Below are 14,802 nucleotides of genomic sequence, written 5' to 3'. Positions count from 1 at the left end.
TCCATTATGGAAAGGACTTTTTGTGAAGCTGGAAATGCTTTATTTACCTTGTGGAACTTGGTAGATGTGATACATTACTAACCTTGTCTATTTCTGATGTGATTTCTTTCAGGACTTTCCTTAGTTGACAGATACATTTACATTTATCTGAATATAGACACTAAGGGGGTGAAGAATACTACAAATTGCTCAGAATAAGATTTTTCAAGGCACAAATATATTTATCACTCTTTCATAAGAAAAAACTCCACACAGACCTTTTTCTCCTTTAATACAGCATGATACAGGTTTGGGGATAGAGGAGGATCTAGCTGTGTATCAGAGACAATATTCAGCAACAAGAACAACAGTCTAGAAGTTACCTGTGTTAAGGTTTTCCTCTGTTCTGTAACAGTCCGGGTCAAGAGGAGTTATTTTCAGAACTTAGCTGAGGTATTTAGTGTTCCTGAGAATTTCAGAAGTAGAGGGATTCTGTTTTACAGTTAAGCAAGGTTATTTCAGCTGCTTCAAATCCACATATGCAAAAAATAATATTTGCTTCTAATGTTCTTTAAATGATATTTTAAGGGGTTTCTTAACATGCAGAGTGGATTCAAAATGCACAGTAGACTCTCAACAGAACATAAATTTAGTTGGGTGTGATGTATCAGAAGTAGTAGATTTGAGATACCAGAACATTTGGAGGGCATATAGTATAATTAAGAAAAATTGGATGGTTAAATCCCTCCTCAGGCATATTAATATTCTGTAATGTCACATACACTCAGGAAGCTGGGCATATGTGAAGTACTGCGTGTTCTCATAAATAAATATGTTCAATAGCCTGTTCTGTAAAAGTTTGGGGAGGGAAAAAAGTCATATATTAAATGTTTAATGTTACACTGAACTTCAGTGAAGTTTGACTTTTTTCCTAGAACATTTTCTTTAGCTTTTTTCAGAATAAATCTTGGGCTTCATCTTTATGCAGGGAAAATGGCTTTATTGCAAGTTCACACTCTTGGTAGTTTGTCTATTTGTATTTGTTTTAAATTTTTTGGTGAGGCAAATAGTATGTCTGAGGAAAAAATGCTTATACTGGACCATTTTCAAGTTGCTTTTATTTCCTAGTTTCTCTTAACCCCAGTCTTGGCTAGAGTCAGATAGTAAACCAAAAGAAGTTGTGCAGTGTCAACTCTGAGTGTCTTCCTTTGTAATTTCAGTCTTCTCAGTGTCCTAAGATGCAGATTTTAATCTAGAATGACTTGAGAGTGAGGCCAGCAGCTCCACAGTAGTAAAGTACATCTGTGCCCAGCACTCTCACAGAATCCTGTAGTTCACTTGCCCATACAGTATATTTTGGTGTTATACTGGAAGCTTTTGTAGCATTAAATCTCCCAGAATAATTGGCAAAACTTCCTTTTTCCTTTCAGTAAAGTAGAGCCTATTTTTACAAGAACTGAGTTACTGTTATTGTTCTCCAGTGCTTTGAAGAGCTTTTGTGGAATGTTTCCCCCATGATAATTTTCCTGTTAAATTTTATAACAGAAAATTGCAATGTGCTTGTGCTTTATTTTATTCTTTTGCCTTGGGCTTATGTAAACTGGTCTTTGTGACTATGATACTTTTTTTTCCCCATCCTCAGTGCACAGCTCTGTGGTCAACAGTCTTTCCTTTCATCCCTCTGGAAACTATCTGATTACTGCTTCCAGTGATTCAACTCTTAAGATTCTGGACTTGTTGGAAGGAAGACTTCTCTATACTCTGCATGGTCACCAGGTGAGGCAAAGCCTTTTTTGCAGTAATACACAGACTCATAATAAACTGAGCAAATGCAGGCTTGAGACTTTCATCCTTCATGACCAGAAATTGTTTGAAAGCTTCCTTGTGTAAAATCATGATTATAATGCTAATCATCTTTGAGATCATCAGTGTTTTGAAGGGAAGGAGGTAAGGCAGGAATGGAGAGAATGAAAAAGCAAGACTAAAAGTGATCTCCAATACTGAGGATTCAAGTCTAAGGCAGAAGGAACTCAGAGCAGCACCCTTGACTGACTGACCCTGTCAGCCACTCTCTAGTGCAGTTCTGTCTCCCTCCCTCTCTAGAGAGCTGCAAGTAACACTTGGCCCCCTGACACAGGTGTTCTGAAGATAAATGCTGTTCACCTGGCAGGAGACTCAGGAACTGGAGCAATAACATAGAGGATATCTATTTAGGGATTTGATTTGGGAACATTGTGCTAATGGACTGAATCATACAATTGAAGGTGATAAATGGTGCTGGTTGGTTAAGTTTAACTGATTGGCCTATTAGTATTATGCTGCTGGATGTGTTGCTTGTAAGGTTAATTTTATGAATGCTTGGAGCTCTCTTTCTAAATCTTAAATGAAAATAAATAGACTAATTTCATTGTCCATGCAGAGTGGAGTGTGAAAAAGCAGGACTGCCTTAAGGGATCCCTTTCCAAAGGGACAAAGAGAACAGAAATTCTTAACCCACTTGTCTCTTTTAAAGTGGGGGCTGAGTTTTAAAGCATAAAAACTGTCAGGGAAAAATCACAGCCTGAAGCTTTTTGGAGATGATGGGGATTGTTGTGGGCAATAATGGTATCTATGTAGGCTGTAAATCTGATAATTCTGTTCTTCTTGTGGCTTTGTTTAGTGACTGCTTTGTTTGATGTCTAAAAAGATCAAGTTTCTTCTGTAACTTGGCTTTTGCTATATATTAATAAAATTTTCTTTTTTTTTTTTTTGTAATATTAATGGAAAAAAATAGGAAAACCTTATGCTTAAATCTTTAACGAAGTAGAGCTTTGATTGAAATTGACCAAAGGATTCAACTGTTAAAAGAATGGGGAGGAGATAATAAATGCTGGTTATCCTGATATATGAGCCTTGGCTGTATAAAACTGTTCTTAGAGCACTGGACTAAGTGGATACTCCTATCAGGTGGGGGCTGCAAAGCTTCTGTTGCCTCAATCTTGTTTTCATATTGGTTTGTTGTGTTAATCTGCCAAGTGAGTTCTTGGGAAGAAGCTTCCTGGAAAAGGCTAAGTGTTGGAAGAATGGGAAATCTTTACACTTCCCCCCTTCCCTCAGGAAGGGATGTGCCTGGTTATGGTTCAGCAGGAGGCTGAACCTGCTTTCCATTTTCCTCCCATTTGAGCTGCTAGCTGTGCCTCACTGACTGCAGTAGCACACAAAAAAAAAAAAAAGGAGTTTAGCATTGAATGAGAGTCCAAAACTGATTATGGTGATGGAAGTCTTCACAACGAGCAATAGAAAGTCCCTTTAGGCTAATGTTGTACTTTACTCGAGGCTTTAAAAGAACAGTGTGGATCATCTATTCAAAAGTAGAATTAAAGCTCCCTGTTCTTCCTCCCTGCTGCTTCAGATCAGTAAAACAGTGTCTGCCTTTTTCTCCTGGGCATATAGCTGCCATTGGAAAAGCTTTCTCTTTAGCACAGCTGAAGAGTAGCTGCTGTTGTGGCATTCCAGCTCCTTCAGTTTGGAAACAAGTGCAAGTATTGAAGGGGCTGGTGGAGTTTTCTGGTTGCCTCTAAGGATATTGCACTGAGATTTCTGTGGAACCAGTCCTGGCACAGTCCTGCCTGGCATTCCCTGTCGGGCATGTGCTGTATTGTTGCAAGTTGGTTTTTTACTGCCTGGTTGAACAGGTACCTTGCTTGTGCTCTGTCCCCAGTCAGCCACTGCCAGTGGCTACAGGCTGTGCTGTCACCAGGGGTGGATTCCTGCAATGGCTGCTTCTCCAGCTAGTTCTGCTCATAGATAAATCCACATTAGTTAATAATGAAGGACTTTTTTGTCCCCTCTGTTATTACTGTGACTTGTGCCAGTATCCCCAAGAGGCTCAAAACAAAGTAGTGTGGACTTTTTGGTCATTAAATTAATTTGCCTTTTTAAGTGAGTGCTGCAGGTTAGTCACCAGATGGACAATTTGTTCTGAAGATGTTCTGGAGTTGTGACTTTTTGAGGTTGAACGTTCTGGTTGACACTTTGTTCCTACTTTTACAGCTGCCTGCTGTTACATTGTTCTGGGAAGGCTGCATGCAAGTGGACACTTAAAGGAAAAAAACCCTGCGGTCCTTTAGACATACTTTGACGCAACTGCTGGAGTGCCAGAAATTTGTTAGCAGCTGATTAGCTGTAGTTTACATGGGGAGGTTGGCCAAGTTTACATTGCTGTCTTTAACTGAAATGTAGCTGGCCCCTTGTAGCAGAAGGATCATTAGAGGCAGAAGTTTGCAGCTTGGAGCTGACATCTTGCAGCTGCAAAGTATCATTCTGTATTGTGCTGCATATTTTGGTTCTGGAGGGCTTCAAGCTGTGAAGTGCTCTTATCTAATTCCATACAGATGAGACACTGGCTTGGTATGTAAATCCACCTCTAGTACTGAATCATTGTTGAAGAACAGAATGTTTTGAGGCCTCTAAGCCACCCCAGAGAGTTGCTGGAGGAGAGCAGGTATGTACATGGTACTTGTCTGCCCTTTGGAGTGGTTTAATTAGAGCATTTCCAGACTGACTTCCTCAGTGGAATGGAAGTTCTCAGTAAATATTTAGAAAACATCTCATGGTTACGTTCATAAATAGGAAAAGAGAAAATGCAAAGTTACAATTCTTCAAGCAACCTTGACTTGAATTATGAAGTAGCTACATTTTACCTACCTGGGCAACATCAGTGCTCCCTGCTTTGCTCACTGACTAATGAGTGAGGTCTCCTGAGCAGGTGCCCATGAGAGAACTGTGCTCCTTTACTGTCAGCTGCCAGCTCTGCCTAGGTGGCATTAAACATCTGTGCAGGCCTGTCCTCCTTGAAGAGTATGAGGACATCTCCAGGCTACACAGAAGTCAAACAAAAAAGAAAGAAATGTGTGTTGCAAACAACAAGCAATTGACTTTAGGCTAGAATTTCTGAGTCTCAAAAGGAAATACGAGTTCTCTGTCCTTGCCTTGTGTTTTTATAGACTGAAACTTTCAGGAGTTAAAGCTGCTGAAGATTCAGCTGTAAGATGCTACTATAAATTTTCCCTATGTTAGTTGTAGCTCTTACTCCCTGGTGAAGGAGGATGCAAACATGTCAGTCTTGCTCAGGAGTTTTTCAAAGCCCAGTGTACTGAGAATCCTTGGGGCTTCTTGTCAGAGGTGTTCCACCTGAAAACATCCTTTTTGTCAAGGCCACCTCTGTTGCCTGTGCTTTTCTCCTTGCTTCCCTTCCCTTCTTCCTTTCCCATGTGGCTTGCACTCTCCTCCCATGCATGAAGCAGCTGAAGGCACTGTCAACAGTGGCAATGACTGCTCTGTTTGTTCTTAGTTCTTTTATGCCTAGAACTGATGATGCCAGGGCTGGGATCCCAGTGTGCTGGTTGCTGCTGGATTTGCTTCTCAGGTCTTGTCGTCTTGTCTCCTCTCATGTCTCCTGTTTCTCTTTGCACTAGTTAGTCTGTTCCTGGAGAGTTTGGCTGAATATACTGGCTCCCACTTTTACATCTCCTTTTGTGGCAGTGGAAGAGGAAGCTCTCCTTTAATTCAACTATTTGCATTCTCTAGATATGCCTTATTCCAACTCATAGCATTTTCCTTGCTTTCTTACCTGGCTTTTCTCTACTATGTGTTGGTTTCTTCCAGGACTGAAACAAAAAAAGTAAAAATCTACTAGCATCCTTGACCCCACTTGTCTCTCCAGCTTCCTTCCACACTGCCTCTCCTTTCATAGTGCAGACAGTGCATCATTAAACTGCTCTTCTCTGGTTTATTCCTGGACCCTCTCCAACCTGGCTCTTGTTTCTTCTGTTATGCTGAAGCTGAAATGTTACCTCTGTTCCTAGCTGAAGCCTGAAAGTCTGGCCTCTCTTGACTTCCCTGTTGGTGTTGGCCCTGTTGTTGTTGAAGTGTTGTGCCTTCTGTGCCCCGCAGCTCTGGGAGAAGAAAAGGGTGTTCAAGAGAGATTTCTCTGTGATTGTCAACTCATTATTTATGGATGGTACACATTCATCTGCTGCCTGTGTGAGGTGTGACTCTGGGCTCCAGACTAAACTCTCAGCCTTTCTCTTAAGAATTTCTTTCAGAGACATCTATTTTTGGCTCTACCCTTGAAAGCTTTGTGTTCAGGGATGCTATTCCTGTTGTCTTATGTCACCCCTGTGTCAGTTGTTACTGATGCTATTAGCATCCTGCCAGTCACTTGGTGGTGTAATCTGTGTCCTGGCTTCAGATCCCGTCTCTCTTGGTGATTAATGCATTCAAGTCATTCAGAATAGTCTGACCATCTATTTTGAAGGCCAAACGTAATGTTTTATGTAAGCTGATCATCCTGTGAAATGCTAGGGCAATAAAAGCCTTGCAGTCACTAACCTCCTTTGTAGGAAGTGGGAAAATAGGCAGAAGGTGTAATCTCTATCTCTGCACATAAATTATGTAACTTGCTGGGCCTCACCTTTCTCACCTCTGAAAGCAGCTAGAAATGTGCTGTCACCTGGTGTTTCAGCTGCCATGCCATGCATATCTGACCTTGCCTGAGTGGTGGTCACTGGGAATGCTGTGGCAAACAATGAGGCTTGATGCTGTTATCATTCCTTCTCTGTGGTTCCTTTTGCTTTATGGTTGCTTTGCTCCATCCAGTGTTTGAGCTTTTTGTCCTTTTCAAGCCCCTCTGGTACTTGTCTCTACCTTGCCTGGTACTCTTTCACTAGAAGGGATGAGTTGAATGTCAATTAGTGGCCATGTTCTTCTCACTCAACAATTGCAGTAGATGACTTGTTGCTTTCTTCTGTATTTTCTTCAAAATCCCTGCAGCTCTTCCAGTATTGCTAAAGCTGCTGTTATAATTTCAAACTCTACTGGATATGCAAAAAAGCTGGACAGTCCTGCCGTTGACCTGCTGAGGATTAAACAGAAATGTCCCTTACCACTGACTTGGTGTATGTCATTGCCCAACCCCTTCCTTCCTGCAGCTTGCTGTCTAGGCTGAGGCAAGAAGCTGCTGGACTTTGGAGATTGGTGCTAGCAGCTTGTGTGGATCACCTTGGGCCATGGGGGTTCAGACTGGAAATTCTGAACCTCCATGAAATACTAATAGAGGGCCATTTGATCCTGCTACAGAAAATAAGATCCTTCTACAGATCCAGTAGAAGAAGGCTGCTGCATCCCACAAGTTCTAGTTATGTGGGAAATAAGCTTAAAATTCTCTCCACAACTTCTGTAGAAGAATATGCAACTGCTACTTTTTGATACTTTTAATGGAAGCAGTAAGTTAAAAGAGGGGAAGAAGGAACGTTTGAAGTTTCATTCTCCAGTCTCATGTCTGTTACCCAGGTCTTCATCAGAAATCGGTTGGATTTCTGTTATGCTTTCCTGGGACAAATGGAAGTTAGGCTGTGTCCAATAACTGGCAAGTGTAGCTTTTTATTTTTGTTTGGTGTGTCAATATTAAATTGCAAGGGCATTTGGCAAACTGTCGCTATAGCAAACCTGTTGTATCTTGGAAGAGTTCTGGGAGTGTATGTAGCAGGAATACTTTTTCACTTAACTTATGTCAACAAATCTGTAGAGGATGTTGCGTCTGTGGACTTGTTTGTTCCCTTTCTTTCAATTTATAAAGGCACATTCAGTCTTTGATATAATTTTCTATTTTGGGAAGAATATGTTCTCTTGAACTTTTTTTCCCTTCAGAATGCCATGACTTTGGAGTCAGTTCATTGCCTGTTTTGATGTGATTTGTGTTGTACTAGATTTTGTCTAAATACACTGAAATATTTAGACTGATAAAAATATTTTTAGGAAACACTGCTCCTTGCTTGTGCTTGTTCCTGAACACTTAGTCTTAAATTTTTTTCTGCCCTTCTAACTCTGACTGGTTTATTATAGTCCAGGAGCAGCTTCTGTATGCTCAACTTCTGTTATCTTGGAGCAATATTCACCACTGCAGTTTTCTGGCTGTGGGGCTGTTTCTGTGCTTTCTTTATGCTTGTCTTTTGCTTTTGCATTTTTTTAGAGCCTCCATTCCTGACATGTGATTAGAGAGCTGAACACTGGGGTGGGTGGGTGGGAATAAAGGCAGAGGCACAGTTTGTCTCAGCTGATTGATGGCAGTGTCTTTGGTCTGAAATATCTCCCCTAGTTCTTGCTGTGTCAGGTGAGTGAGCTTAGTCACACCAGTGGCTGCGCGTGCGCTTTGCAGTTGCTGCTGCTGGATCATTCCTGGCGAGCCCTCTCTAGTGAGGTGTTGCTAGGGGAGGCCTTAAAACAGTTTGAAATCACTGTGTGTTAAATGATGAAATATGGAAACACCTTTGTGTTTTAAGGAAGCTAAAACTGTTCACACTGGGATTGAGCACAGCAAGGTTTTGCTGCCATAACCTTGTGCCAGCATGTTTGGAAGCCCACAGGACTGGGGCACAGGTTGCAGTGAGAGCTGGGTACTTATCTCACATGCAGTCTTTGGGTATTTGTCTATCTTCAGGATTTACTGTGTTGAGTCCACTGTTACAAAGAAGGCAAAGAAAGGGTGTGAGGTTTTCATGCAATGTCCATTGGAAAGAAAGTGTGGACTCACAATTGTGTCTCCTTCCAACAGGGTAGAGAGAAGCTTCTTAATTGCCTTCTGAGATACATGATCTTACTTGAAAGGGGGTAACTGCTTCTGTCAGGAGGTGGATGATCATGTGGTGGAGGTTTCTGGTGGTTGTTGTGGCTTTTCTGGTTATTTTTGGTGTTTGTTTTTGGTGTTTCCTCCAGCCCTCCCCAGCCTGTGAGCTCCATAGGCAGCCTCTGGAAGTTCTCATTCTGACCTCTGCCCATGCTGCTGAACAGTCTGCAGAGGAATGTGTTCAGCAGCTGACATAAAACTCCACGCTCTGGGTTCTCAGCTGTTTACTCTGAGCAGAACAGTTTGTCTGTTGTGCCTTGGCTTGAACACACGTAGCAGTTCCTCAGTTCTGTTTAGCTGCATCTCCTGTCTCAGCCTGCCATGTGCATCCTGCTGTGTGCTTGCTGGAAGGTGGAAAACATTGAACGAGGTGTGTGGTGTGAAAGATGTGCACTCAGAAGCATTTAAAGTCTCTCAGAACTGAGTGTTTTAAGCATGAGGCTTCTTCAAAATGCAAGTGCTGTGCAGAGGTGATCCTGGATACATTAACTCTGCCATCTCTCCTATCACACTACTAAGAGAAAAGCAGTTTAAGCCAGCCTACTATACAAAAACCTCATAGTTTCAACACTTTTAATAAATGAACAGGAGTTTTAGAAATTGCTAATTCTAAAGTGAAGAGGGAATGTTTGGGGGGAGCAAGAAAAAGCCTGGTGCTGTAAAAATAGGTTTATTCCTGTCTCTGCCATGGATATTGAAAAGTGGGTGTCTTAAACTGGGGTCAGAAGTGTGGGAAATGGTAAGTGCCAGCAAGCTTAGCATCTTAATTATGGCCCATTTACTTGACAGGTAAGAGCTTTTTAAATTTTGCCTTTAGATTGCTGATGTCAAATGCTAAATACCTTGTAAAGCTGTAATGAATGGAACATTGTAACAATTCATTTTCTTTTATCTTTTTTTTAAACTTGTCTTTTAAATGTGTTTGCAGGGACCAGCTACCTGTGTAGCATTTTCAAGAGATGGAGACTTCTTTGCCTCTGGAGGTTCTGATGAACAGGTACCTGATGAATTTCTGAGTTATAATCCAGATTCACATTTTCTTAAAAGCTGCTGCTTTTTGTTCTCTGTTGAACAATGAGTAAAGCAAAAGTGTACCCTTTGTTCAGTATGCCTGGACCATGCTGAAGCAACTTGCTGTTTTATTAACAAAAATCTGGAGGTCAAACCCAATTTTTTTGGTGGTAATGTATGACATGTAGCCCAAGAAACCCATATTCAATTTCCAAACTGCAAACAGGCCCATTTATGAGCCTGTGCTGCAAATATATCCTGGTTTTAGCACAGAGAGCTGCCCTGCTGAAGACACAGACAGACTTCAACCCACAGTAGTGGTCTGAGTAAGGATCATCAGTCTTCAAAGAGCTGTGTTGCATTGCTCCTTATCACCAGGTTGGACCAGGTGGCAATGCCCATCTTGCACAACACCTTTGTGAAGAGACAGATTTGTCTATTCACTAACAATATCATTTTTTTTTCCCTGTTGCACAGTGGAATGGCCTTGTTGGTTAACCATGCAACAGTGAAAGAAAATGCTTTTATTTTATGCAAAGAAGTGATGCAAATTTGTAAATGAAGAATAAATGCTCCTTCTAATAACCAAATGAGCTGTGTGGATTCTTGGGTGTCTTTCAGACCTCTGAAATTGTTGATTGATTGCTCTTTAACTTTTTTAGACTTGCAAAGTCTCTGCTGAGGGGTTCACTCCATGGATTTCCTCTTGATATGTTGAAGTGATTTCTGTGTCAGAGACCTCTTTTCTGAAATCAGTACTGTCATGGAAAGCAGAGGCCTATAAGTGAGATTTAAATTTGGTGTCCAGCTGACAAACTAGCTTAAGATCTCTAATGCTGGTCTTAGTACTAACTCTCCTTTTCCTCTGAGTCTCATGATAAATGACTGACTTGGGGTGTGGCTGATAAATGTTAAAATGCTGAGCAGGGTATTTTAAAATATTTGTGGTTTTAATGGTGTATTCTTCATGTTGCTTTGAAGTTCTCTTGGTCATTCTAGTTTAATGATGTTCTTGACCCAAAGAATGTTGAAAGAGGTCATTATCCATTGAGAACTCAGTTAAACTCTCTGTATTTAGTAGCATATTTACAAACAACATCCTTAATTTAATCAATGGCAAAGCTCTTCTAGGGAAACTTCTTGTGGATTTGCTGATTCTTCTCTGAAGGGTTGAAAAAAATGACCTATAAACAAACTTAGGTAGAAAATTTTAATGGAGTTAACTTTCTTCTGCAGGTGATGGTGTGGAAGACTAACTTTGATGCTGATTATGGTGATGCAGTGAAACCACAGAAATACAGCAGCAGTGTGGAAGGGACCCATGGCACTGGGGTAGGTCAGCAACCAGTCATTGTGGAGAGTTCCTTTCCAGTGCACTTGGTGCAGCCTTGGAGTGTGTGACTCAGGTGGCTGAGCTGTAGAATCATCTTTCTGAGCTGTTCATTTGAGCTGCAAGACACCTGTTTTTTAAGTAACCTTGTATTGTTTGTTTTTGTTTAACTGTACTTACTTCATAGGGCAATTATATATAATGATCTTAAAAGGAAGATAAACTTGTGCATGTATAGATGTGTTTTTTAGTAACAGCCACTGTTTAGGAATGTGTGGTTCATAATGACATGAATGATAGTTCACCAAAAAAGCAGATGTAAGCAACAACTGAAGTTGGCTTTGCTAGCTGACATGAATCCTTCAGGCTGGTGTCAGTCCTGAAAATAGAATTCACGATATCTTTTCACTGACAGTCAGCAAAGACAAAAAAAATTGCCTTGTGTAGGTGTCACACATGACAAATAGGTGACATATTGTACTGGAGCTTCTTTCCTGAATACCTGGAGACATTAGTTCATATCTGTTCCCTGAATCATGTGTTGAGACCTCTGAGTTCTGACTGTACCTGAGGATAAATGCAGCAGCTGAGCAATTCAGTGATGCACTGATCTGAGTGGAACTTAGATCAGTGCATCAGATGCTGATACAAAAGTGACCCTTGAAAGCTGCTGCCTGGAAAAGCTGTAATTTTTGCACACAGTGGTGATTCATTTACAGGTCTTTATTTTGCCTTGTCAGTCTCTGGATATTTTTGATACATTCGAGTATACTTGTAGGATTCTGCTGTTTGTTATTACCATGGCTGGTTTTTGGTTAATCTTGTTCAGCATGAGCTGTAAGCTGAAAGGCTTTCTGTGAGCCAGGGGTCTGTGCATAAGTCCTTGCTGAAGGACAGACTTTAGGCAATGTCTGTTGCTCTGTGGCAGTGTCTTTGACAATATCAGTTTAGATCTTTACTGGGATACTAAAGTTACCTCTCGAGCACAATGGTGTTTTTATTTAATATGGCTTCAGTCCATTGCTGGAGATACTGGAATAGCCACAGTATTTTGGGATGAACAAGATTTGAGTTTGCAGTCTAAGCCTGATGCCCTGCTATGTGGAGTGCTGTGTAAAGAAAGCAAAGAAAACCTGAGGTTGGTTAATGTAGGTTAGTGGGAGAGCATGGGAGGAAGCAGTCACATAAGGAAGAAGGTGAAAGTGTTTCTTGATCCTTGGCTTGTTTTGGCTAAATCTGACTTCTTCCTTTTCCTCCCCTCCTGTTCTAACTCTAAAGTTATGCAGGCTATGAAACTATCAGTCCAATGACCTCTTTGTTTATTGGCCTATTGAACTGGTCTGGCTTTGAACTCTATCTGCTTTAATTTAAAATATAGCATAGTGTAATACTGGGCTGAAATACAGCATAGCTACATCCTTTCTGGGAGAAAAATAACACTTTTGGTTTGTAGCATGCTTAATGGCTTAAAAAATGTAGACAAGGTACCAACTAACGGGAAATGATGGTAAATTTACCCTCTCCTGTGCTGCTGTTATTGCCAGAGCATCTTATGCAGTAGTCTTTTAAAGAAAGGAAGAAAATGCCTGAGCTCTTCTAAAGCTTAGTTTTTCATTATAAAACCTCTTTAGATGTCCATTGAAATGAGCTGCTGAACAAATCCCTTGAACAATGCCTAACCACCTTGAACACCTGTCCCTCCAAGACAAGTGTTCCCCTGTGGAAGAGGCCTTACCTGGCCAAACATCCAGCAGATGCTGCTGGCTCCAGCTGTTTGTGTGCCACTGGCAGCAGATCTGTGTCACGTGCTGGTGGCTGACAGGCTTTGCTTAGTGATGCTCTGAGCCTGTAGCAAACAAGGCACTCTGTGTTCTGAGGTGTCATGTGTTGGTTTGGCCCAGGTGCTGTCTATTTGCAGAGGGAGAACTGAATCCATATTCAATCATGCAGCAGAAAGATACTTTGATTTTGGGTCCTAAATTACTTCAAAGGAGTTTTCTTAAACTGCCATCCAAATGCAAGCTTTGGCTTGGGCATGTAGCATGGGAGGTGCAAAATACAGCTAGTACTATATCCTTGGATTGAGGCAGTTAAAATTGCTAAAGTTGGGAGGGGAAGAATAAATAATGTCCTCTGAGACATTAAAGTTTGAGATTAAATTTAGAATTACCTGAAATGTTCTTTGCTGTTAAAAAGAATCTGATATCTGAAAATGGCTTCATTCTCTATTTTAAGTATAACCTGAGCATGAAGATCTTGGCTCCATAGTAACTTACACACTCATGTCAGTCTCCTCTTTTAAGTGAATGTCTTAGATCTTTCAGAAATAGATTGTGCTGGGCTCTTTAAGAGTACCACCATTCCTACAACTCACTGCAAGACTTAAATTTCACCGTATTTTAATTTCTTTCTTGCAATGAGCCAAATGCTTGCTTTTTTAATAGTGAATTGCTTATTTTGATGGGTTTTGGGTAGGTGAGATTGTTATTTTCTGTCAAATTCAGACTTGAAGCTGCCACCTGCAGATCTTGATTTCATGCCAAGGTCACCTTTTCCTTCAATGAAAAGTGAACCTACTCCTTCTTTCTCTACTGCTGTGCTAGTGTGCCAGGATTCTGCCTATTGAATAATCCTGAGGTTTTGCAGACATTTCAGGATGTAATTACATTTAAAATAGGCATTTGGGTTATTATTTAGTCTTGGTACCCCTAAAATACATGAACACTATTCTTGACACATCTTGAATCTGTTTTTACCCTTAAGTCCATGAGAATCATTTTCCAAGGAGAGCTTTTACTGCTGTGTAGCTGTATATTTTTTTTTAAGCATTGTGAAGGCACAGATATTAATGAAAATGGTGGCTGTGTAAAACCACTCAGTGCAGTATCTGGTTTCTCATGGAGAGAGGCTGACTAACATCCAAGAAAGAATAACTGAATACAGACATAAAAACTAGTTTGTCATCAAGTTGAAGAGGAAGGAAAAACAATCCTAAATAAGCTGTGGGATAAGAGTCATGAAATATTGTCAAGGTTGGTGAGCTTGAAAAAAAACTTGCTCCAAACCAATTTTCACTTCCCTAGGCAGAGGGAGACTGGAGCCTTTAGATGTTTCTGGTTTCTCAGGCAGTTGGTTTAAGTTCTGTATGAATCAGGGTATTGGACATGTTTGTAACAATGGGCAGAAACCTCAAAGTTGCTCTGCCCACCTGATTGTGTTTTCTGTAAATATAGAGGCTTGGGAGCTTGCTTTGAAAGTGGAACTGATCTGTGCAAGGACTGATGCAAATGAAAGAGAAGGACACCATGGGCAGAATTGCAGTCATGGCTGGTGTGAAAGCAGAGATGTGAAAGCGTGATAAACAGCTGAAGCTGTCAGGAGTGAATTCTGAGTATGTTAGCATAGATGTGAGACTGTGAATGTTAGATCAGAACTAGTAGCTCTGCAATAAATGCTTGCTCTTAAATTATAGGCTCACAATTGTTGCTTTAAAGGGTTGCATAATCACCTTGAAACCCAAAGTTCAGGGCAAGCACTCCTGGTGTGTGCAGTGGGAAGCTGATGGGAAGAAAGGAAGTCTTGCAGTCCAGTGCCTTGATCCTGTGAATGTGCTTGCTTGGATCTAGACTCTAAAGGGTAAATTCATGCTGTATGCTACAGTATTGAGTGGTGAGGACCTAAAGGAAAGTCAGAATAAGAGAAATGATTTCTAAAATATAAGCTTTTATACTTGTCTGGGGTCAGTAACTGCATTTAGGTCTGTCTGGGTAAAGAGTTGTGTAGGATCAGATCAGAAATGTGTTCACTGTTCTGATAA

General features: G+C 40.9%; 1 protein-coding gene across 6 annotated transcripts in view; it reads left to right on the top strand.

Moving 5' to 3' along the window:
- The window catches only part of POC1A (POC1 centriolar protein A), a 53,196-nt gene that overhangs the window by 17,240 nt on the left and 21,154 nt on the right, over positions 1-14,802 (top strand). For all 6 annotated transcript variants that reach the window (XM_064432462.1, XM_064432458.1, XM_064432457.1 and 3 more), the window contains exons 7-9: positions 1,622-1,755; positions 9,573-9,641; positions 10,892-10,987. In XM_064432462.1, coding sequence (XP_064288532.1) covers positions 1,622-1,755; positions 9,573-9,641; positions 10,892-10,987 — 299 coding nt within the window. The remainder of the gene's footprint in view (positions 1-1,621; positions 1,756-9,572; positions 9,642-10,891; positions 10,988-14,802) is intronic.

Source organism: Passer domesticus, chromosome 9, assembly GCF_036417665.1.
Source record: "Passer domesticus isolate bPasDom1 chromosome 9, bPasDom1.hap1, whole genome shotgun sequence".
NCBI lineage: Eukaryota > Metazoa > Chordata > Aves > Passeriformes > Passeridae > Passer > Passer domesticus.
This window is presented reverse-complemented; position numbering and strand designations above follow the sequence as displayed.